Genomic DNA, 24,830 nt, shown 5'->3' on the forward strand with positions numbered 1-24,830 from the left:
TTTTTCTCGTACGTAAAACATCTGGGATAGATAAATTCTTGGATATCATTCTGTCATAATTTCTCAAACAATTTTGCAAACAAATAATAATTTTAGTTCCGATCTTTTGTCGTTGCATAATCTTTTTAATCTGCCCCGAGCATAAAACTGCAGTGATACTGCACAAGTCACTTGGAAAGAGCACAATAAACGTCAAAAATATTAGACAAACAAAATTTTCTTACCTGAAAATTTATTTATAAAAATTAAACATCCTTTCAATGCAATGACTAAAACCAGCGAAAGAAATCCATAATGTTTACATTTCTAGATTTTCCTATTTGCGTGAAATTAAATTTCCATGGGTCCACTTTTTCCTATTTTTCAAAACCCAGAAACATAGTTATTATTACTGAAACTTTCTGTGACTTAAATAATGTAACTGAAATTCATGCAAATTTTTGACACCTGCCATCAGAAGCTGGGTTTAATCTGTTTGACAACTGTTTCTTTTAATGTGTGCCGTCAGTAGCAGATCAAAGAAAACACTAGCAGATCAAAGAAGACGTGTATTATGTGTGATGTCATAGTGATGTCACTGCTATTGACATGTATTTAATTCAAGAAGTGACTGTGAAATGCTTTTATGGGATTTTGTGTTTTGACTTTGAGTGCATTAGCACTGGAAGCTTGATTTTTTTTTTTTGCTGATATAGAATTAACCTAGCTTTTTTTAATTGTGTTCATATTCAGATTAGGCTTTTTTTGGTTAAGGCAATCATTGCAAGAGTGAAAAAAAACTTTAATTTGCAGTTTGATCACATTAGATTCACAAGGATAAGAAATAAGGTATACATTGATAAGTATATTTAGTTCCATTTTCAACTTGCATGTCATGGCGCTATTAAAAATCTTTCCGCGTTTCCCTAAAATCACTCTACCTCTCCCTAAAATCTCTCCACTTCTCCATAATCTTAGCTGAGGAAGAAATGACTTCTGCCTAAAATATTAACATAGCTTAAGCCCTGAGTAAACAATGTAAAACAATTAAGTATTGTCTTAAAATTACATGATACATAGGCTTTGAAGGAGTGCGGTGCTAGTAATCAGACTCAGGTCTACAGGGTATTAAAATATCAAAGATTTTGCTATGTACTTCAATGCTTATTCCTAAGGAATGTAATGTTTTTTTATTACCCTAGCCAGTGCAAGGACATTCAAAAGGTCTGGCCAATTATTTTTGTTTAATATATTGATAATCTTAAATTATTAAGTTCATATGGAGATAATAAGCTCTGTTTCTGACTGGTGTCAGGCTATCTGTTGTTTTTATTGTTATTAAAAAAGTGATATTACTAGTAATATTAGTATTCATACTTTGTGAAAACTACCACCCTTGCAAATATGTTACAATCAGGTTAGCATTCTACAGAGAGTACCCAGAAGGTGTATAAACCAGAGGGTTAAAAAGAAAATGCAGGTGTTGTACAATTAGCATACAAAAAAAAAAAAAAACGAAAAAAAAAAAATCCCTACCTACCTACTCACACTAAAAATTCTGGGTCGCGTTACTGCAAACAAACAATTTTTTAAGGATGGCCTGATTTTATTTTAACCAAACTTGAACACAACTTGTATCACCATAGGATCACAGTTCCTTTTTTGAACTGGCCAGATCCCATTATGGGGTCCAGAGTTATGGCCCCTGAAAGGGCCAAAATTAGCTATTTTGACCTTGTCTGCACAATAGCAGCTTTATTTATGATTTGATTTTTACCAAACTGGCACACAACTTGTATCAGCATAAGATCTTGGTTCCTTTCTTGAACTGGCCAGATTCCATTATAGGTTCCAGAGTTATGGCCCCTGAAAAGGCCAGAATTAGCTATTTTGACCTTGTCTGCACAATAGCAGCTTCATTTATGATTTTATTTTAACCAAACTTGCACACAACTTGTATCACCATAAGATCTTGGTTCCTTTCTTGAACTGGCGAGATTCCGTTATGGGTTCCAGAGTGATGGCCCCTGAAAGGGCCAGAATTAGCTATTTTGACCTTGTCTGCACAATAGCAGCTTCATTTATGATTTGAATTTAATCAAACTTGCACAAAACTTGTGTCACCATAAGATCTCGATTCCTTTCTTGAACCGGCCAGATCCCATAATGGGTTCCAGAGTTATGGCCCCTGAAAGGACCAAAATTAGCTATTTTGACCTTGTCTGCACAATAGCAGCTTCATTTATGATTTGATTTTAACCAAAGTTGCACACAACTTGTATCACCACAAGATCTTGGTTCCTTTCTTCAACTAGCCAGATTCTGCCATGGGTTCCAGAGTTATGTCCCCTGAAAGGTCCAAAATTTGCTATTTTGGCTTTTGCAGCCATATAGAGACTTCATTTATGGTTTTATTTGATACAAACTTCCAAAATATCTTCAACAACAATAAATCTTGGATTCCATGACAAATCAGATCCAATCGTAGGTTCCAGAGTTATTTTATATCTGATTACCTCCCCTGATTGTAATCAAAATGGATTTATATCAGTAAGTACTTACAGGACTTATTTGAAATTTCATTATTGTTATTAGTTGGACTGAGACAATCAGGGTAGATAACTATGAACTGATTTTATGTCAAATTAGCTCCCTTTATTAATCCCCCGCCGTGGCGGAGGGATTATAGGAATGGTCTCCGTCCGTCCGTCCTTCCGTCCGTAACACTTTCGTGTCCGCTCCATATCTCCTAAACCCCTTGAAGGATTTTCATCAAACTTGGGTCAAATGATCACCTCATCAAGACGATGTGCAGAACCCATGAGTCAGCCTTGTCGGTTCAAGGTCAAGGTCACAACTCAAGGTCAAAGGTTTGAGCCTGCCATTTTGTGTCCGCTCTATATCTCCTAAACCCCTTGAAGGAATTTTATAAAACTTGGGTCAAATGATCACCTCATCAAGACGATATGCAGAACCCATGAGTCAGCCATGCCAGCTCAAGGTCAAGGTCACAACTCGGGGTCAAAGGTTTGAGCCTTCCATTTTGTGTCCGCTCTATATCTCTTAAACCCCTTGAAGGAATTTTATAAAACTTGGGTCAAATGATCACCTCATCAAGACGATGTGCAGAACCCATGAATCAGTCATGTCGGCTCAAGGTCAAGATCACAACTGAAGGTCAAAGGTTTGAGCCTTCCATTTTGTGTCCGCTCTATATCTCCCAAACCCCTTGAAGGAATTTTATAAAACTTGGGTCTAATGATTACCTCATCAGAACGATGTGCAGAAATTATGAGTCAACCATGCCAGCTCAAGGTCAAGGTCACAACTAAGGGTCGAAGGTTTGAGCCTTCCATTTGGTGTCCACTCTGTATCTCCTAAACCCCTTGAAGGATTTTCATCAAACTTGGGTCAAATGATCACCTCATCAAGAACTCATGAGTCAGCCATGTCAACTCAAGGTCAAGGTCACAACTGAAGGTCAAAGGTTTCAGCTCTGTATCTCCTAAACCCCTTGAAGGATTTTCATAACTTGGGTCAAATGATCACCTCATCAAGACATTGTGCAGAATTCATGAGTCAGCCATGTCAGTTCAAGGTCAAGGTCACAGCTAAAATCAAAGGTTTACCCTTTCACTATCCATAGCAGTGACGGGGGATTTAGCTGTCTTTCAGACTGCCTTGTTTATCCCCCCGCCAAAGGCGAAGGGGATATTAGAAATGCTCTCCGTCCGTGTGTGCGTCCGTCCGTCCGCAACGATCTTTGTCCGGAGCATAACTCCAAAAGTACTGGAGGGATTTTCTTCAAACTTCATACACTGATAGAACACATTGGGAGGAAGTGCAGTGTGCAAGAACAATAACTCTACCTTGCCTATTTTTTTAGTTATTCCCCTTTATCTTATTTTCTTAAAACATTTTGTCCGGAGCATAACTCCAAAAGTACTGGAGGGATTTTCTTCAAACTTCATACACTGATAGAACACATTGGGAGGAAGTGCAATGTGCAAGAACAATAACTCTACCTTGCCTATTTTTTGAGTTATTCCCCTTTATCATATTTTCTTAAAAAAATTTGTCCGGAGCATATCTTTTTCATGCATGGAGGGATTTTGATATATATTGGCATAAATGTTCACCACCACGAGGCGGAGTGTCATGCGCAAGAACCAGGTCCCTAGGTCTAAGGTCAAGGTCACACTTAGAGGTCAAAGGATACAAGAATGAAAACCTTGTCTGGAGCATTTCTACTTCATGCATAGAGGGATTTTGATATAACTTGGTACAAATGTTCACCACCACGAGACAGAGTGTCATGCGCAAGATCCAGGTCCCTAAGTCTAAAGTCAGGTCACACTTAGAGGCCAAAGGTCAGATACAAGAATGACTGTCCGAAGCATTTCTTCTTCATGCATGGAGGGATTTTGATGTAACTTGGTACAATTATACACCATCATGAGACGAAGTGTCATGCACAGTTCCCTTCTTTAGAATTACCTCCCTTTGTTCTTACTTTAAATAGCTTTTATTGTAACTTTTTCATTACTAGTCGTAGGGAAAAATCGAGACCACTTTTCTGTAGTAAAACATGCATGCTACATCCAATTTTGAGATGTATTTTGACCAATCTCTACCTGGTAAAGATTTTTGTGTGGACTTACAATTTTTTTTTATATTTTTTTTTAAGATTAACTTCCCTTAGTTGTAACTATAAATAACTTATATTGTAACATTTTTATAACTGACCGTAGGCAAAAAACAAGACCACTTTTCTGTGGTACAACATGGATGTTACTTTCCAATTTTAGGTGTATTTTGAGATATCTCTACCTGGTAAGGAGTTTTTTTGTGGACTTAGAAAAACAAAAGACTTACAATGATTACTAAACAACCACAAAATTAAAATTCCATTTGCAAATACAGCTGCTAGAGTAAACAAATTTGCGTCATAGCTTTACTGTTCATGAAAATTAATAAAATTTAGCAGTAAACCACCTCACCACTGACTTATTCTTTCTTCCACATCTTTAAAACCCCTGATGCGGACCACAACTAAATGGTTCTTCGAAGCTTTTCCCAAAATCAATACTTTCAGACACTAACTTGCCAGGAACTTTAGCCTTCAATTATAATATGCCCGGCGGGGGGATTGGCCATGTCTAACATGGCTCTTGTTTCAAATTAAAATGGGTATATCTCCATAACTAATGAAGATGCTGATCTGAAATTTCATTCATGTCAACAGATTTATTTGGCAGATCCTTCTTTTGTTCACTTACAATATTTATTTTCTTTAATTAATTCCCTTTTATGTTACTATAAATAGCTTTTTTTTAGTAACTTTTTTATTATTGGCCGTAGGGAAAAACCAAGACCACTTTTTTGTGTGGTACAACATGGATGGTACCTCCAATTTTTAGGTGTATTTTGACATATCTATACCTTGTAAGAATTTTTTTTTCTTTTTGGTTAAATGTCTTCGCTTTGTTGTTCCTGTCCTTTGGACTGAGATATTTTTCTGAGGACCTTCTTGTCCTCAAGTGCAGTGATAACAGGTGAGCGATATAGGGCCATCATGGCCCTCTTGTACTTTTCAGGAGCGTATCTGTAGCGGAGTACTACTTCTCCAGTCATCAAAGTATTCGCCTCCTGCAGGTGGCGTGGCATCCAGGGAGCAGTGCTGATACACATGTTGTAATTCTGACATCAGATAATTTGATTAGGTAACAACTTATGTCTGATGTTCCGAAAATAATTATCAGCCTGTTAACTTACACATTACCAAAATTTTTAAATGGTAATGCAAATATTTATCGAAAGACCTGAATTTCCATTAATTTTGTCATCTTAAATCACATTTATTATGTCTCCCACCACACAGTGGTGTGGGAGACATATTGATTTACTCCAGTCTGTGTGTCTGTCTGTCTGTCTGTCACAAAGCTTGTCTGCACTCTAAGTCAAACATTTCTCATCTGATCTTCACCAAACTTGAACAAAATGTGTTTGACCATGAGACCTCGGCCAAGTTCAATAACTAGCCAAATCTGCCCAGGCACTTTTGAATTATGGCCCTTGAATTACTGATTGGATCCATTCATCATAGCCATCAAGAGAAACTAGACATTTTTCAATGGGGTCCATTCATCAAAGCCATCGAGAGAAAGTAGACATTTTTCAATGTTGCAGTTGTGGGAGACATGCGCTTTTCTCAAAAGCATCTCTCGTTTAAATCAAAGATTGTTAGTGTTATATAGTTTCCTAAACATGATAAAAGTGCATGTTCTGTACAAGGTATTCCAGAAGAAATGTTAACTGTCAAATATCCCACACTCCTGGTTTTGTAGGGCAGTTGCCAGGTTACCTAGTCTTTGCTTTCTCAAATATAATTTAAGAATGGAGGGTAGGTGCAACATGTATATAGGTTATTTTCAGTCTGAAAAAAAAAAGAGTAAAATTGTTTTAAAATCTAAAGGAAAGACATGTCTTTAGGGGAAGACTTAGTTATTTGACATTGTTTATTGTGTATATTTCAGTATATATGACATCATGGAACCAGGACGTCCAGTGCAAACGGTTTTCCTTGGTGATAACGAACCGTCATATGGTTTATCATTGTCACGTCCATTGTCAATCAGTGGGGCACTTGGTGATTACATCATGAGCTTTGACTTCGGGCTTGCTGTGGATGTTGAGAAAAAGTCAGGGTCGTACCGCGCCGGCAAGACAGAAACTCGGACTGTGTGGCCAGTTTATTGTGTACGTGGAAATGGTGATGTCATTGTGGCATATACTGATCTCTCAGATAGGTAATATAGTTATGTCTTAAACAGAAAACTATTTTGTTTTGTGTATATGTACTTTCATATTTGAAGCATAAATGGATTTTGTCGAGCCCGCTGGCGGTGAGCTCGACATAGTTGTCACAATGGCGGTTTGGTGTATATGCATGCGTCTGTCCGGATTTGTTTGTCTGGACCATAACTTTGATGCATGGAGCAATCTTGTTTATACTTGGCATGAATGTTAACTCAGAGAGACAAGAGTGTCAAGCGGAAACCCCAGGTTCCTATCTCAAAGGTCAAGGTCACGGTTGGAGGTCAGAGGTCACGGCAGATCTTGTACTGCTCATAACTTTGACATGCATTGTTAACTGAATGAGACGGAGTGTCATCTGCAAACCCCAGGTTCCTATCTCAAAGGTCAAGGTCACAGTTAGGGGTCAAAAGGTGGGCTCGACATGTTGCCCGTGGGCATCTAGTCTGCAATTGCTTCGGAAAAAAGTCTCATTTGCAAAATGGATTAGGTCACTGATTTCCAGATATTTGACATTAAACTCTGCATTTCAAGCTTCAGGAGGTTCATGTTTTTATTTTCATGTATTTTAAGGGAGCTATAACATGGCTTGCATAGCCAGAAATGATGCCTTTAAGGGGCACCTTTTGTTTGTTTCCATCATGATTAAATTCAAAGATGTAAAATCACCATTTATTTCATATATCTCGAAATAAAATAAGAACATGTACCATTCTATGTCTTTTATTTACCTCATTGTTATACTGTAAAATATTTTAAGATCATATAACACATTATGACGAACAAATGACTTAAAATACTTGATTTCTAAATTAATATATTCTACATCTGCTAAGGTAAATGCATCAACAGATCTGAGAAAAAACATTGCAAAGTTAAGTTGGCATGTTTTTGGCCCCTCTATCTTCAAGCGAGAGGAGACCAGGTGCAAGCATGAGACAACACGCGATGCGATGACCCCTAAAAACCGCAGACAGCACCCAGCACACGGACCACACCCAAATGTATGACAGAAGACCTCAGCTAACCACGGCTCCGCACCAAAACGATGCCACGAAGCAAGTCAAGGGCTACCGCCAAACACTCAGTGCTAGAAAGCTGTTTAATATATGTCTGTGCTAAAAACAAGAACGACAATATTGGCATTATTGTCCACGAAAAACGACACGCGTTAAATATTTATGAGACAGCCCAATGCTTCAGCCAGTAAAATTAAAAAACGGACTGACTGGGCCTACCACACAAAACACCAACTGATGCACTCCAGACACATCACCTTGCAAGACGCAACGCAACATCACCAACTTTATAGTGAAGCATTACAGACAACGGGCAGACAACGGAATGCAACCAGGGCCTCACCAGTACCATTGTGAAGCATTACAGACACTTCATATCGCAAGAAACAACACAACATAGGTATCACCAACACTACAGTGAAGCACTACGGACAACGGAATGCAACCTGAGCTCACCAGTACCATAGTGATGCATTACAGACACTTCTGTTCGCAAAACAATCTAGGCATCGCCAGTGATGCAGCACAGACGAAGTGTTTTCATTTAGCAAAAATGCAACACAACATATGCTTCACTAATACTGTAGTTATTCACTACAGAAGCTTCACTACGCAAAAGGCAAAGCAACCTAGGCATCACCAGAGCCTATAGTGGTACACTACAACCACTTCACAAGCAAGCAACGCAACGCAATGCAATCTAGGATTCGCCAGCACTATAAGGACGAAAACCTAGTGACCCGGAGCAACTTCAGGTCAACCAACCTTAAAAAGCAAAGTGCATCTTTTGCAATGAACAACCTTTGGTGTACTGTTTAAGACAACAATGTCTTTGTGATAGTAGAGCTAAGCTAATGTAATACACAAGTTCATGTAATTTCTTTTCCTATATATTCTTTTTATACGCCGGTTTGAAAAACGGGACGTATAATGGGAACGCCCCTGGCGGGCGGATGGGCGGGCGGGCGGGCGGGCGGCGTCCACAGACCTTGTCCGGAGCATATCTTCTACATGCATGGAGGGATTTTGATGAAACTTGGCACAGTTGTTCACCATCATGAGACGGAGTGTCATGCGCAAGAACCAGGTCCCTAGGTCTAAGGTCAAGGTCACACTTAGAGGTCAAAGGTCAAATTCAAGTATGACTTTGTCCGGAGCATATCTTCTTCATGCATAGAGGGATTTTGATGAAAGTTGGCACAATTGTTTATCATCATGAGACGGAGTGTCATGCGCAAGAACCAGATCCCTAGGTCTAAGGTCAAGGTCACACTTAGAGGTCAAAGAATACAAGAGTGAAAACTTTGTCCGGAGCATATCTTCTTCATGCATAGAGGGATTTTGACGAAAGTTGGCACAATTGTTCATCATCATGAGACGGAGTGTCATGCGCAAGAACCAGGTCCCTAGGTCTAAGGTCAAGGTCACACTTAGAGGTCAAAGGATACAAGAATGAAAACTTTGTCCGGAGCATTTCTTCTTCATGCATGGAGGGATTTTGATATAACTTGGCACAAATGTTCACCACCACAAGACGGAGTGTCATGCGCAAGAACCAGGTCCCTAGGTCTAAGGTCAAGGTCACACTTAGAGGCCAAAGGTCAGATACAAGAATGACTGTCCGAAGAATTTCTTCTTCATGCATAGAGGGATTTTGATGTAACTTGGCACAATTATACACCATAATGAGACGAAGTGTCATGCGCAGTTCCCTTCTTTAGAATTACTTCCCTTTGTTGTTACTATAAATAGCTTATATTTTAACTTTTTCATTACTAGACGTAGGGAAAAATCGAGACCACTTTTCTGTAGTACAACATGCATGTTTTATCCAATTTTGAGGTGTATTTTGACCAATCACTACCTGGTAAGGATTTTTATGTGGACTTGCAATTTTTTTTGTATTTTTTTTTTTTTTTTTTTTTTTTTTTAAAGATTAACTTCCCTTAGTTGTTACTATAAATAACTTATATTGTAACTTTTTTTATAATTGACCGTAGGGAAAAACCAAGACCACTTTTCTGTGGTACAACATAGTTGTTACTTTCTAATTTTAGGTGTATTTTAAGGTATCTCTACCTGGTAAGGAGTTTTTTTGTGGACTTAGAAAAACAAAAGAATTACAATGATTACTTAACAACCATAAAATTAAAATTACATCTGCAAATACAGGTGCTAGAGTAAAGAAATTTGCTGTGACGGGCGTATATTGTGACATTCTTGCACTCTTGTTAAAGAGAATGTCTTAAACATTAACTTAATTTCCGATATCCTAAAAAAAAAGCACACAGTTCCAATTAAAACATTCCAATGAATGCTGTTATTTATGAACACAATACACCTGAATTCCATAAATCGGGAACGATCCAAAAGTTCATTTCCAGGAAGTATCTACAGTACTTTGAAGTTCCTTCGACTTGGCTTCTATAACAGAACATTCATTCGTAACTTCTTTGAGAATGATTATAATTGGGATATCGGAGACTTCACAGTGTTGCACTACCAGCTCACTGACAACTTCAGTAAATGCCATATAAGAAATCTGTACCCTGAAAGTATAATACAAAAAGCAGCAAATCTGATACAAATTTCTCCAGAATGTCAGGTCTTTCACCAAAAACTAAGTTAACCATAAAAATTACTACATTAGCAACTATAGGGGTGTGGCGGGAGGGTAAGTTTATCTTTACCGAACGACGTGTAGAAGAACAGTGAGAAATCTGTCAGTCAGTTTATAATAACGGTCTATTCGCCCTTTCAGATGCAATGTGAAAAATCTGCACAGGCTTTTTGCTTTTATATTGAACAAATGGCTGTGTTCTCGGCTTGCTGAACATGCACATCAGTACTGTATTGATAAAACGAGAACCAGTTCAACTGAATGATAAAGGCCGATTAATCCCGATTCCTTAGCAACTAACAAACATATTTCTCCAGAAATAAATGAAATTATTTTAAAGAAATAATTTATATTAATGTCATCTTATATGCTTGAACCTAACAAAGATAAAACAAAATTATGAAAAATATGAAATTACAGCAATTTTAACAGGCTATATGCTTACCAACTCTTTTTCCATTTAACATGTTAAACTGAATGTTGAATATTGCAGTCCTGTAAAGCTGCCTGTACATGGTCCACTGTTAATGTATCCGCCGGCGGAGGATAACTACGGTACTGATGCCTGCTCTATCCTGTGTCTACAGACCACACCTACTGTGGTTGTCATAACAACCTGTGATGGCAGGCTGCATCATTGTGTTCTGTTACCTAAAGATCCTGAAGAAACGACATTGCAGGTAATTTTCCACCTTTTTGTAGTTGACAGTTTTAGGTTATAAAAAGCCAAGGCTTTCAGGGCCTGGGCCTCAGAAAGTTGTAGCCACCTTTTGAGAGAAATTGCCAAATTAAAGATGAATTGCTGAAATTGGCCATATTTTTGTAAAATTCCTGTAGCCATTTTCAACAATCTGTAGCCAGTTCTTTGAATTTGTAGCATTTGGCTACATTGGTGAATGGCAGAGGAGGCCTTGGCTTTTGGTTAAGGCTGATTTTGTATCTACATGAAGTATTTGATCATATTTCTAGTATCTTTTTATGCCCCCCCTTCAAGAAGGAGGGGTATATTGTTTTGCAGATGTCGGTATGTCTGTCGGTCGGTATGTAGACCAATCTGTTTCCGGATGATAACTCAAGAACGCTTGGGCCTAGGATCATGAAAGTTGATAGGGAGATTGGTCATAACCAGCAGATGACCCCTATTGATTTTGAGGTCAGTAGGTCAAAGGTCAAGGTCACAGTGACCTGGAACAATTAAATGGTTTCCGGATGATAACTCAAGAATGCTTTGTCCTAGGATCATGAAAGTTGACAGGGAGATTTGTCATGTCCAGCAGATGACCCCTATTGACTTTAAACAGCAAGGAAAGCCTGACAATAAGCCATCCTCAAGCCTTTCATAACACTAAAAGAATTTTTAAAATTGGACCACTATTGAAAAAAATATGACAGTTTGAAATTTAAGAAAATGGCTGATCATGGAGGCAGCCATTTTAGTGCGTTTATGATGTCATTTACACACTGCTGAATTCTTTACTTAGCAAATAACCTTTTAAATAGATTCATTTCATGTATTTCTTGAGTGTAAGATGTAAAACATGGCAAGTTCTTTCATTATAGCTGGAAAAAGTAGAGAAATTATTGTACAGAAATGAGTAAATACAGTTCAAATATATATTTAGAAATTTAATAAATCAGCCATTTTGTTTTTTGTTGCCATGGAAACAAAATGGCAGCCATTCTGATAAAATATTAAAATGCTCATAACTTTCTCAGTCTTACACTGATTTTGAAAATTCTTTCACTTCTTTAAATGATTCAAGAAATCTTAGCAGATAGATTTAACATGAATAAAACATTGCCTTTCCCTTTAAGGTCAGTAGGTCAGAGTTCAAGGTCACAGTGACCCTGAACAGTTAAACAGTTTCTGAATGGTAACTCAAGAACGCTTGGGCATAGGGTCATGAAAATTGATTGGGAGGTTGATCATGACCAGCAGATGACCCATATTGATTTTGAGGTCAGTTGGTCAACGGTCAAGGTCACAGTGACCCAGAACAGTTATATGGTTTCCGGATGATAACTTGAAAATGCTTGGGCCTAGGATAATGAAACTTGATAGGGAGGTTGATCATGATCAGCAGATGACCCATATTGATGTTGAGGTCAGTAGGTCTAAGGTCAAGGTCACATTGACCCAGAACAGTTAAACGGTTTCTGGATGTCCATACCTCATGTTTTTATTTCGATGTAAACGAGATGTGAAACCAAAATTTGAAGTCCTGTTTGGCGCCATATAACCTATACTGTGTTTGTGCGCCATAATAAAAATCCAAATAAATAAATAGATAACTCAAGAATGCTTGGGCCTAGGATCATGAAATTTAATTGGGGGGTTGATCATGACCAGCTGATTACCTCTATTTATTTTAAGGTCAGTAGGTCAAAGGTCATGGTCTCATTTACCCAGAACAGTAGAACTTTTGTATACAATGACCAAAATAATTTCTGTTCCTTGTGCAATTACTGAATTCATTAAGGGGGGCATTTCGTGTTCTACGAGCTCTTGTTCCCATAGTTTTGACAGACATTCCCAGTCCTGACATTAATATTCAGGCTCATTCTCCCTAATGGTAAGCAGAATATGTTTATTTTGCTTTGAATTTGCTAAATCAGTTAAGGTTTAGCAGTATATCACAAAACAACAGAAATTATTTGTTAACGAACAACATCTTGACAAACAACTTATCTGTCCAAGACATGTTTTACTGTTCTGTCCTATAGAATTGGATACTTAAAATATTCTAAAGGAGTTGTCCCCCTTTAAAAAAGAATGCCATTTGTAAAGAAATAAATGTAAACAATTGTCAAAAACAATGTTCTACCTAGTTATGTTAAGTTTAAACACTGGTACATTGTTGCAAATGCATCAAAACGAGGACATGTAACAGCTTTTTAAAAATGGTGAGTTTTTAAAAGGTGCTGAACTGTCCAGAAGTGTGGCCCCTTCATGCAGTCCCTTTCCAGAATTCAATACATATATGAGTAAATTGACAATGGTTTTGTAGAATAATACACATGTTTTATATGCTGTTTAATTTTCATGTAAAACAGTGCTTTCTTTCTATGATTTGAACATAACTTTTTTCACCAAAACATGGACCTAACTCTTAAATACTTGCAAAAAGTGTCAGGTATAATATTATAAGCGAAAAATCGGCAAAATCGTGTCAGAAATTGTAGAGGATTTTGGACGGACATAAAGTAGGATATATACCAATATGTAGTATCAGAAAGTTGGATACCTGAATTATTTAATAAAGTCATTTTGTTTGAATCATCATCTGTGTATTTTGGAAATAAAGAATACAAAATTAATGCTGTAAAGAAACAAAGCAAAAAATGTGTTTAAAAAAACTTATCTCTTTTCATAATTGAAAGTACTATGAATTATACTATTCATTATATTATAAGTCCCCTACTGGTTGAAAACCAGTTTTGGGGACTATAGGAATGCTCTTTTCCGTCATTCCGTCCGTCCGCAATTTCGTGTCCGGTCCATAACTCTGTCATCCATGAAGGGATTTTAATATTACTTGGCACAAATGTTCCCCATGATGAGACGATGTGTCATGCGCAAAACCCGGACCCCTAGCTCAAAGGTCAAGGTCACAATAGGAGGTCAAAGGTCAACAGGGCTTTTTTCCTGTCCGGTCCACAACTCTCCCATCCTTGAAGGGATTTTAGTATTACTTGGCACAAATGTTCCCCATGATGAGATGATGTGTCATGCGCAAATCCCGGACCCCAAGCTCAAAGGTCAAGGTCACAATTGGAGGTCAAAGGTCAACAGGGCTTTTTTCCTGTCCGGTCCATGTCATGCGCAAAACCTGGATCCCTAGCTTAAAGGTCAAGGTCACAATTGGAGGTCAAAGGTCAACAAGGCTTTTTTCCTGTCCGGTCCATAACTCTCCCATCTATGAAGGGATTTTAATATTACTTGGCACAAATGTACCTCATAATAAGACGATGTGTCATGCACAACTTTCAGACCCCTAGCTCAAAGGTCAAGGTCACACTTAGCAGTCAAATGTTAACATAGCATGAACAGGGTCTGTTTTGTGTCCGGTCCATAACTCTGACATTCATCAAGGGATTTTAATATCACTTAGCACAAGTGTTCCCCATGATGAGACGACGTGTCATGCGCAAATCCCGGACCCCTAGCTGAAAGGTCAAGGTCACAATTTGGGGTCAAAGGTCAACAGAGTTTTTTTCCTGTCCCGTCCATAACTCTGCCATCCATGAAGGGATTTTAATATTACCTGGCACAAATGTTTCCCATGATGAGACGACGTGTCGTGCGCAAACCCAGTACCCTAGCTTAAAGGTCAAGGTCACACTTTGAGATCAAAGGTCAAGAGGATTTTTTTCCTGTCCAGTCTATAACTTTGTCATGCAAAGCAGGATTTAGATATCAGTTGGCACAAATATTCCCCTGGATGAGACAACATGTCATGCGCAAGAACCAGGTCCCTAGCTCTAAGGTCAAGGTCATATTTAGAGGTCAAAGGTCAAATTCAAGAATGACTTTGTACGGAACATTCCTTCTTCATGCATGGAGGGATTTTGATGTAACTTGGACCAAATGTCAAATGTTCACCACCATGAGGCACCCTTGTTTTTAGAATTACATCCCTTTGTTTTTACTATAAATAGATTTTATTGTAACTTTTTTATTACTGGCGGTAGAGAAAAATCGAGACCACTTTTCTGTGGTACAGCATGCATGTTACATCCAATTTTTAGGTGTATTTTGACCTATCTCTACCTGGTAAAGAGTTTCTTGTGGACTTATATTATTATTTTTTTTTTTTTTTTTTTTTTTTTTAAGATTAATTTCCCTTTGTTGTTACTATAAATAACTTACATGATAACATTTTTATAATCAGCCCAAAAAATTCAATATGAAAACAACTGTGGGTTTTTATATATGCACATTTTAATCCAAGTGCGTTGTTATAATGTTATAACATATTGTATATGTAGTACAATATTGTTTATACATCATTGACAGATATCAGTTCATTATGTTATACTGCAGTAGAAAAAATTAGGTGCCTTCCAGTAGGGGACTTTGTATTGCATGGCAATACTTCATTCACTTGTTATATTATGATATAATAAAATAGACAATTAAAAATTTATGTGCCACAATATACATTATATTATTTTCCTTCCTAGTACTCGCTATTTAAAAATACTGTAAAATCATTTAATTTCGTGGGCATGGAATTTCGTGGTTTTGATCAAAACGGCAATTTCATGGGGATATGAATTCGTGGATTTCAACTATTGAACATGAATGGGATTTTTACTTGTTTGTTGTGATTAAATTTCGTGGATTGACTCAACCACGAAAATTAGTCCCCCACGAATATAAATGATTTCACAGTATCCAGCTTTTCATGAAGCTTCTTATCTTAAAGTTTTGCCCAGTTTTGGCAAGAACACCGCTAAAGGGTATAGGTTATGTTCCTAAAGTACTGAGAAAAGCCCTGACTATATGTAAGGTATGCAATATCCAGAGTGTTACAGGAATTATGGCTTTTAGTTGGAGACACAGAAGGTGATGAGTAACATGCAATAATAGAATAGGTCGAGGATAATAGAGTTCATGTAATATGTCATTTTTAGCTGAGAACACACAATGTTTAAGACAAAATGTCACAGTTTGATGAAGACACAAAATGAGATATTTTTTATTACTTCGAGCGCTGACGTGGAATTTGAAAAGGCTGGCTGTGCTCACTAGCTGCTTTTTCACACTAATTTATTAAATACTGTTGAAAAATAGAACATCACTTAATTCAAATAAACTAGCTGCATATGTATGTATACATGTATATTTGACCAGTAGAAATGGCATTTCATATGAACTATTCACCTGATAGCTGAGAAATTGAATTAAGAGTTTACTACACCTTAACATAATTATCAATTTATACTTTTTCAGTTAATCAGGAATTGCATGAATAAAAGTTGAATGTAAAACATGTTGTTGTTGTTGTTGTGTATATTACAGTCAGAGGAATCGTATACAAGTATATCAAAGGAATCGTGCGCGTACCAGTCTCCAGACGAGATGTTGCTGTATGTAAACGAGACAGTTGAGCTAGAACTGTCCCTTACCACAGCACCTATACAAGGAGCACAGTCACTCGACGATATTTTCACCTGTCCAATACGACTTATTAAAGGTAAACTTACATTTCCTGATTTAATTGTTTAGTGGCTATGCTTTACCTTGTCTGTTATGTCTGGCTTGATTCAAGAGTCACCAGAGCTCATTATCATCAATTTAAGACTGACAAGACCTCAGACATGCAAATTTTCTTTATTATTATTTTAGTCATAAGATCTAACTGTACAAAACGTTTGCAGGAAATATTAGTTTTATATCCTACATATCTGCAAAGTGTAGGAAAAGTCCTTTAGACTTTTGTTTGGTGAATTAATGATAAACCTGCACAGAACATGAAACTATTGTAAGAGATGATCAAATAGGTTTGCAACCTAGGATTTCTGGTCAGGAACTTGAAACTTTTGTCAGAGACTATCAAATAGGTTTGCAACCTAGGATTTCTGGTCAGGAACTTGAAACTTTTGTCAGAGACTATCAAATAGGTTTGCAACCTAGGATTTCTGGTCAGGAACTTGAAACTTTTGTCAGAGACTATCAAATAGGTTTGCAACCTAGGATTTCTGGTCAGGGACTTGAAACTTTTGTCAGAGACTATCAAATGTGTTTGCAACCTAGGATTTCCAGTCAGAGACATGAAACTGCTATCAAAGACTATCAGATGTGTTTTCAACCTAGGATTTCCAGTCAGAGACATGAAACTGCTATCAAAGACTATCAAATGTGCTTACAATCTAGGATTTCTGGTTAGGAGCATGAGGCAAGCCTATGATTTCTGGTCAGAAACGTGAAACTTCTGTCAGAGACTATCAAATGTTTTAGCAACCTAGGATTTCTTGTCAGATTCAAAAGAGGTTATGCATATTCCTGCCTGCTAAAACATAAACTTAAATTGTGTACAGTTAATATTACTTAGAATTTTGTAAGTATGAAAAGCAAGTCAAAAATATAGATTGGGAAACCTATGAAACCATGTTGATATTTAAAAAAAAAAACTGAATCGTAGGAAAATGTTCCTTTTTAAAGTCAGATAGTTTAATTAACCTTTAGCCTCCTGGCTGCAAGTGATTCTGCCTCTGCGACCGTTGCAGACCAAGATCAGCCGTGCAGCCTGATCATGGTCTGCACTGTTCGCTATTCAGTCAGTAAATTTTCAGTGAACACCCCTTTGAATTATAAATGGTATTGCCCAAATTGAATGATGGACCAGTCCATTCTAGAAATTTAGCTTGCTAAGGGTTAAATTTTCATGCTCATCTGTAAGAATTATTTTGTTTCATGCATGAAGGGGAGTTTGATATTTTGACTTTCCAGTTTGATCAACCTGATCATTATGAAAATTTTGTTTATTCAAACATACATTAATTAAGCCTTTTCATGCTGAACACAATTGATTCTGCCTTTGCGGCCAGAGTAAATCATGATCAGCCTGGACATGCTTGCAGTCTGATTATGATCTGCAGTGTTCTGCCATTCAGTCAGTATCTTTTTAGTAAGCACCCCCTTTTAACAGTTAATGGTACTGTCCAAATTGAAAGATGGACAAGTGCATTATAGAAATTCAGCAGGGTAAGGGTTAAGTCTGTTTAATGAGAAAAGTGGCCACAGGTTTTTTACCGCACAAATAACCTGACAATTCCCACTATAAATTAAATGTGGTAATGCATTATTTTTCCTCCATCGTTAACATACTTTATGGACAAGTTTAATTAATTATGGCCGATACCATTTAGCAGTTTCATTAATAACCGTAATATACCTATCGTAAACTCATTCAACCGAAATGATAAATAAAACAATTGTTATTGTCGTTCCCCAAAACCAAATCGACCTTTGACCTCTGTGTCTGACATATATAAATGTTTTATCACCATCAGATCACTTGAAGATCATATAAGGTCACGATTGTCAAAACAAATCACATGTTTACCGGGCAGATGACAACAGTTTGTATGTAATACATGTGTAACATCTTTACAACAAAGAAATTCTGACACAAAATTTTGCTTTCAATTAATTTATTTCTGAGCAACATGATAACTGAAATTGCAATTGGAAATATTTTGCTTTGATCTATTTAAGGTAATGATTTAATATATTTGTGAGTCACATGACTTCCCAGACTTGAGAATATGTATACATCTCAATACATGCTTTGGTCATTTGGAAGAAAGCAATAAAACAAAAGGTGTCAATGTGAGATATTAGAAACAAATGTAAGACAAGATCCCCGTTAACATATCCCTTTGATTTTATTAAATAAAAAATTTAAAGGCGTACGTTTATGAGATGGGTGAAATTGTTTCCAATAATAGAATTTCTTTAAAATTTGTATATTGAAGGACAATCATGTAAGAAACAAAAGTATGCAATAAAAATCCTAGGTCACCGGTATTGAAAAAGAGTTATCTGCCCTTGAAAGCAGCAATTTTGGGGTCCTTCAATATCCAAAGTTTGAAGAAATTTTATTATTGGGAAAAATTTTGCTCTGAATTTTAGCATACGTCCTTAAAATTAGAAAAATATCTACAACAATTTATATGGTTATATTTATTCAGTAGAATAAATTGGAAAAATGGATTGAATTGAAAAATTGATGGTTGTTTTGTCGTCTATATTTAACTGGGATGTACTTTTAGGTTCATATTGTAGACAGTTTTTTTACGTAATCACAACAAAAATGAATAAAAGAGAACTTTGTATAGAGAATTTGTTGGGAATGAAAATTTTATAATCAAGTTTTATTAGGTATTAAGTTATCAGTTATTTGTTTGGGGATAGGGGGCATTGTGTCAAACTCTTGTTAAAAATATTGTACAAAAGGTGGCAGACTTTAATTCTACACAAATTTATTCAGGTAATGTCGTTTTAATACCTGGAATTTGTAGGTCAGGTTTACAAAATCATCAGAATTATGTGTGTATATTGTCTAAGTAAGAATTAATATATAAATTTGTCAAACTGGTAGTCATACCTGTCAACGAAAAGTGAAAAATGATGTTGTAGTATTCAGAAGTGTTTTTATTTTCATTTTACTTTTTGATGTATCTCCCTTTGATACAAATTACAAAAAATTGAACAGTTACAACTTTCATGTTCAAATTGAATGAAATGTTTGGAATGATTGAGTTGACCAAAATCCAAAATGTCAGTTGATTTAACCCAGTTTTGTCATAAATTGTGTAACTGATTTAAATTGTCATTAATTTGTTACTATGATACATTTTTACTTGTTAATTTATTTGGACATTTTGTCTGACATCGGACACTAATCTAAGAACATGACTTTTTTTGTACCTGTAGATAAACATGTAGTTAGAACGTTTTCCTGCAAGTGATTGTATCATGTTTAGGTTTTTCATTATAAATTGCAACCTTCTGAATGACAGTTAAGTTACTGGTTACGACAGGTAGCAAGTGTTCCACTTTAAATTTAATTTAAATCGTTAAACACGGAGTTAATTGTTTTACTGACAGGTTAACTGTAGGCACGTTGAAACATCTGTCTGGCCGAGTATAAATCATGGTATACTGCAGGTAAACATGCTACACGTCTATTGTCTTATTGTGCCGGGATACAACACGTCACCTGTGGCTTGAGAATAAAACAGTCACTTTAACTTGAAAAGTTTAGAAAGATGTCGTAAAAATGCTTGATCTATAGGTGTTGATTTTGCTTTGCTTCATAAACATAAATGTATTCTGTATATTGTTTACATATATTTCTTACCTACCTAGCTTGTAGAGGACTCTATGGCCGAGTAGATAAGGTCACTGACCATATCACTTGCCCCTCACGGATGTGGGTTCGAACCTCACTTGGGGCATAGAATTCTTCATGTGAGGAAGCCATCCAGCTGGCTAACAGAAAATCTGTGGTTCTTCCCAGGGCAGGTGATGAAATAATGCCTGGAGGGACACCTGGGCTCTTCCTTCACCATCAAAAGCTAGAAAGTTGCCATATGACCTATAATTGTGTCTGTCTGGCCGTAAACAACGCATTTACAAGTGAAAATTCAAAATTTTGTGTAAATCAGATATTTCAGTCCTACATGTAAAACAGACAAAATTTCTTTCTATTTCATATCGTTAAAATAGGTTTTATTTTATCGGTTTTACCAGCACTTTGTCCCACGAATTGGGCAGGGTAATATGCAAACTCATGATTCACATTGTTCTTTCATTTCCAGATATATCTAGTCCAGATAGATACCACTGTTCTCATGCTGCTGGAGTTCACACTGTCGTCCTACCTTGGATAAATAACTTGCAGAGATTTTGCTCAGAGGGTAAGACATTCTTTTTGGATCTTCTGCACCAGTGGTTCATTCTGAGCTATTGTATGATCTGGTGTCAGTCATCTGCAGTCAACATTTTAAATAAAATATCTTCTGCTCTGAAACTAGTGGTCAGAATTACTCCAACCTTAATTACAATCCTGCCATCAACACTTCATAGGATGATTTTATGTGGGCAGTTTACAACCCCTACTGTTTTAGGGGTCATTTGGTCAAAGGTCAAGGTCATGGTGACCTTGATACTGAAAACAGTTTATACTCATTAACTTAAGAATTCTTTGGTCTACAGTCTCCGAACTTTTCAGGATGAGTCAGTAAATGACCCTTATAGTTTTAGGGGTCAGTAGGTCAAGGTCAATATCACAATGAGGTTCAGATTGAAAACAGTATCCTCTCAATAAATACAGAACACCTTGGCCCACAGTCATAGAACTTGATAGGTTGTTTGCTCATTTACTCAAAAACACATTGGCCAACAGTCTTTATACTTCAAAGGATGATTTCTTGTGGTCATTAGATGACCCCTATTGTCTGTGGGATCTGTAGGTCAAAGGTTTAGGTCACAGTTACCTAAATACTGAAAACAGTTTCCGCTTAGTAATTTAAAAGCTCTATGGCCTACTACCTTCAAGCTGCGTAGAATGTTTGCCTATGGCCAGTAGATGACCTGTTTAGTTTTGGGGGGTCATTTGGTCAAAAGGCAAGGTCAAAGTGATCTTGGGACTGAAAATAGGACTGGCCATCATGGGGGCATATGTGTTTTACATACAGGTCTTGTTGAGAAGTATCCTTGGATGGACCTTTGTCATATTTGTTCAAATGGTTCATGATTGGGTTATATCTAGCATATTTCAGGATGAAGTTGTTTGTACTTATCAAAAATTGTAACATTCTACATATGCAAGGTTTGAAGGTAATGGTCAGCTGAGTCATGTTAGCTTATTTTGCTGTTCATTAACTTACATTGCATTGAATATATGAGACGTGCCATGAGAAAACCAACATAGTGGCTTTGCGACCGGCATGGATCCAGACCAGCCTGCGCATCCCCGCAGCCTGGTCTGGGTCCATGCTGTTCGCTTTCAAAGCCTATTGCAATTGCAAAAACCGTTAGCGAACAGCATGGATCCTGACCAGACTGCACGGATGCGCAGGCTGGTCTGGATCCATGCTGGTCACAAAGCCACTATGTTGGTTTTCTCATGGCACGGCTCAATTATCTGTTTTCTGGCAGTTTTGAAAGAAAACCAAACAGCTTGCCTGAAGTTGATAAACCTGTAGTTAAAGACAGTCTAGACTCTGTTTTATAGCTTAGTTTGAATATAATTTGGTATAAGGTTATAAAGCCATGATTGGCATAAAACGTAAATCACGCCACAAATGAATGGTAACCTGTGTGTTAATTGATTAAATTAGCAAGTTTTTATCTGTCTTAAAATTAAATTTAATAACAGAAATGTTGACATGTGAACCATTTTCAAATGTTAAAATATCAGCTTGAAATAATTATTATGTTGGTTAATCATGGGCAGGTCCAGAAAACAGGAAGTTTGACCGTATTATATAAAATATGTAATTGATATTGTAAATTCATAAACCTACACAGTTTTGTCAAAGCATTTTTTCGCTTTAATAAGCTTCTTCAGATGACAATATATGAAATACACAAGAAAATATGCAAGAAAATTCACTACTGTGAAATGAATGTAATTTTCTGTTTGCATTTGTATCACCAAAATTTTGATTTTCAAATTGAATCCCTTCATAAAAACTTGCTTGAGATCCAAATTGTTCAAATTTGTTGAACAACAGAATAATGCACTTAACCTTTCTTTTAAGCTCACCTCCATCAACCTATGTCAGCATTTTTACTTAAACATCTCTGAAACTACCGGTCAGAATTACATCAAACCTGTATGAACAGAATTGGAACCACTGCCTTACCCTTGCATGATCGTAAGAGGCGACTAATAGGGTCTAAACACTTGGTTTTGCAGTAACTCTGTGATTCCAGCAGGTATGCAAATTTTGATTCCATACCTCATGTTTTTATTTCGATGTAAATGAGATGTGGAACCAAAATTTGTAGTCCTGTTTGGCGCCATATAACCTATACTGTGTTGGTGCACCGTCTGTAGCCAGAAGCGAAAAATTGAAAAAATCTTTAAACAATTTCTCATGCATACCTTGATGTATTTTCACCAAACATGGTCAGTAGCATCTTTGTATAATTTCCATTTAACCCCTTAAAAGGGTTGCCAAAGCTAAAAATAGAAAAACCTGTGAATGACTTCTTCTCCTGAACCACTGAATAGATTGTCACTAAACTTGTTCTGTAGCATCCTCATATGGATCTCTTTCAAAATTTTCAGAATGATTCTGCTTGGCATCTTTCAAGGGCTGCAAGATTTAAAAATGGAAAAAAATTAATCTAAATTACTTCTCTTTATGAAATGCTTGATAGATTATCACCAAACATGGCCTTGGCCTTAAGGACAATCTAAGGGGTCGAGGGGTGACCTGCTTTAACATGATTGTTCTCCACATTTCTGAAGAATAAACATGATTTGTTGCATATCAAAATGAAGGTGAAAGATTGAACTATACCATGGTACTATTTTAATAACATTTTATGCAGCATGAGCCTATTGCTAATGGATGTTCTCTGAACTTGGCCAGAAGCCAGGTCAAAAGGTCGAGGTACTCCTCAGGTGAGCGTCCATTTGGGCATTTTGTTTATTGGTCGAATTTTCTAAGTATAAAAAATTCAGGGCAAAGTGAAAATTTGAAATGTAAAAAAAATCTTATCAGAACATGCCAAACTGACTAAAGTGTGCCTTTACTGATCTGTTTTGCCAGCAGTACTGTTGTTCCCATTTCTTGATTTCTCATAGTAAATTTTGTAGTATGCATGTAAAAAGAATGAAATCATTACAGTAAATGTATATCTGTATTTACAGAGGAAGATGAGGACATGTTACCGTCACATCAGCAATCTATAGTGGAACATCTCATCTGCACTAAACCTCTACCAAACAGGTGTGTAGTCTCTCCTTTGCTCTAAACCTTTACCAAACAGGTAGTGTAGCCTCTCCTTTGCTCTAAACCTTTACCAGTCAAGTAGTGTAGCCTCTACTCTGCTCTAAACCACGACTAGGCAGGTAGCGTAGCCTCTCGTTTGCTTTAAACCTCTACCAAACAAGTAGTGTAGCCTCTCCTCTGCTCTGAACCTCTACCGGACAGGTAGTGTAGTCTCTCCTCTGCTCTAAATCTCTACCAGAGAGGTAGCGTAACCTCTCCTTTGCTCTAAACCTCTACCAGACAGGTAGTGTAGCCTCTGCTCTTCTCTGCTCTAAACCTTTACCAGACTTGTTGTGTAGCCTCTGCTCTGCTCTAAACCTCTACCAGACAGGTAGTGTAGCCTCTTCTCTGCTCTGCTCTAAACCTTTACCAAACAGGAAGTGGAGCATTTTGTCTCAACACTATCTCTACAAATAAGTAATGGTGCATTTTGTTTTTAACTCGACTATTCAAAGAATAAGTAGAGCTATCCTACTCACCACGGCATCGGTGTAATCATTTGTTGTTAATAAAGATAATTCTGCAAATCTCAATAAACCGGAATACATCTGCAAAGAGGTAATTCTGCAAATCTCAAGAAACTGGAATACCTCTACAAAAAGGTAATTCTGCAAATCTCAAGAAACCGGAATCCCTGTGCAAAAAGATAATTCTGCAAATCTCAAGAAACCGGAATACCTCTGCAAAAAGGTTATTCTGCAAATCTCAAGAAACCGGAATCCCTGTGCAAAAAGGTAATTCTGCAAATCTCAAGAAACCGGAATACCTGTGCAAAAAGGTAATTCTGCAAATCCCAAGAAACCGGAATACCTCTGTAAAAAGATAATTCTGCAAATCTCAAGAAACCAGAATACCTCTGTAAAAAGTAGGGATGG

General features: G+C 36.9%; 1 protein-coding gene across 1 annotated transcript in view; it reads left to right on the forward strand.

Annotated features, from left to right (window-relative positions):
• The window catches only part of LOC123535228 (nucleoporin 88-like), a 39,704-nt gene that overhangs the window by 3,086 nt on the left and 11,788 nt on the right, over nucleotides 1–24,830 (forward strand). The window contains exons 3-8 of the mRNA XM_053519422.1: nucleotides 5,577–5,702; nucleotides 6,516–6,788; nucleotides 10,928–11,114; nucleotides 16,460–16,634; nucleotides 20,767–20,865; nucleotides 23,835–23,913. Of these exons, the coding sequence (XP_053375397.1) occupies nucleotides 5,577–5,702; nucleotides 6,516–6,788; nucleotides 10,928–11,114; nucleotides 16,460–16,634; nucleotides 20,767–20,865; nucleotides 23,835–23,913 (939 nt within the window). The remainder of the gene's footprint in view (nucleotides 1–5,576; nucleotides 5,703–6,515; nucleotides 6,789–10,927; nucleotides 11,115–16,459; nucleotides 16,635–20,766; nucleotides 20,866–23,834; nucleotides 23,914–24,830) is intronic.

The sequence above is a fragment of the Mercenaria mercenaria genome, chromosome 12 (genome assembly GCF_021730395.1).
Source record: "Mercenaria mercenaria strain notata chromosome 12, MADL_Memer_1, whole genome shotgun sequence".
Classification (NCBI taxonomy): Eukaryota; Metazoa; Mollusca; class Bivalvia; order Venerida; family Veneridae; genus Mercenaria; species Mercenaria mercenaria.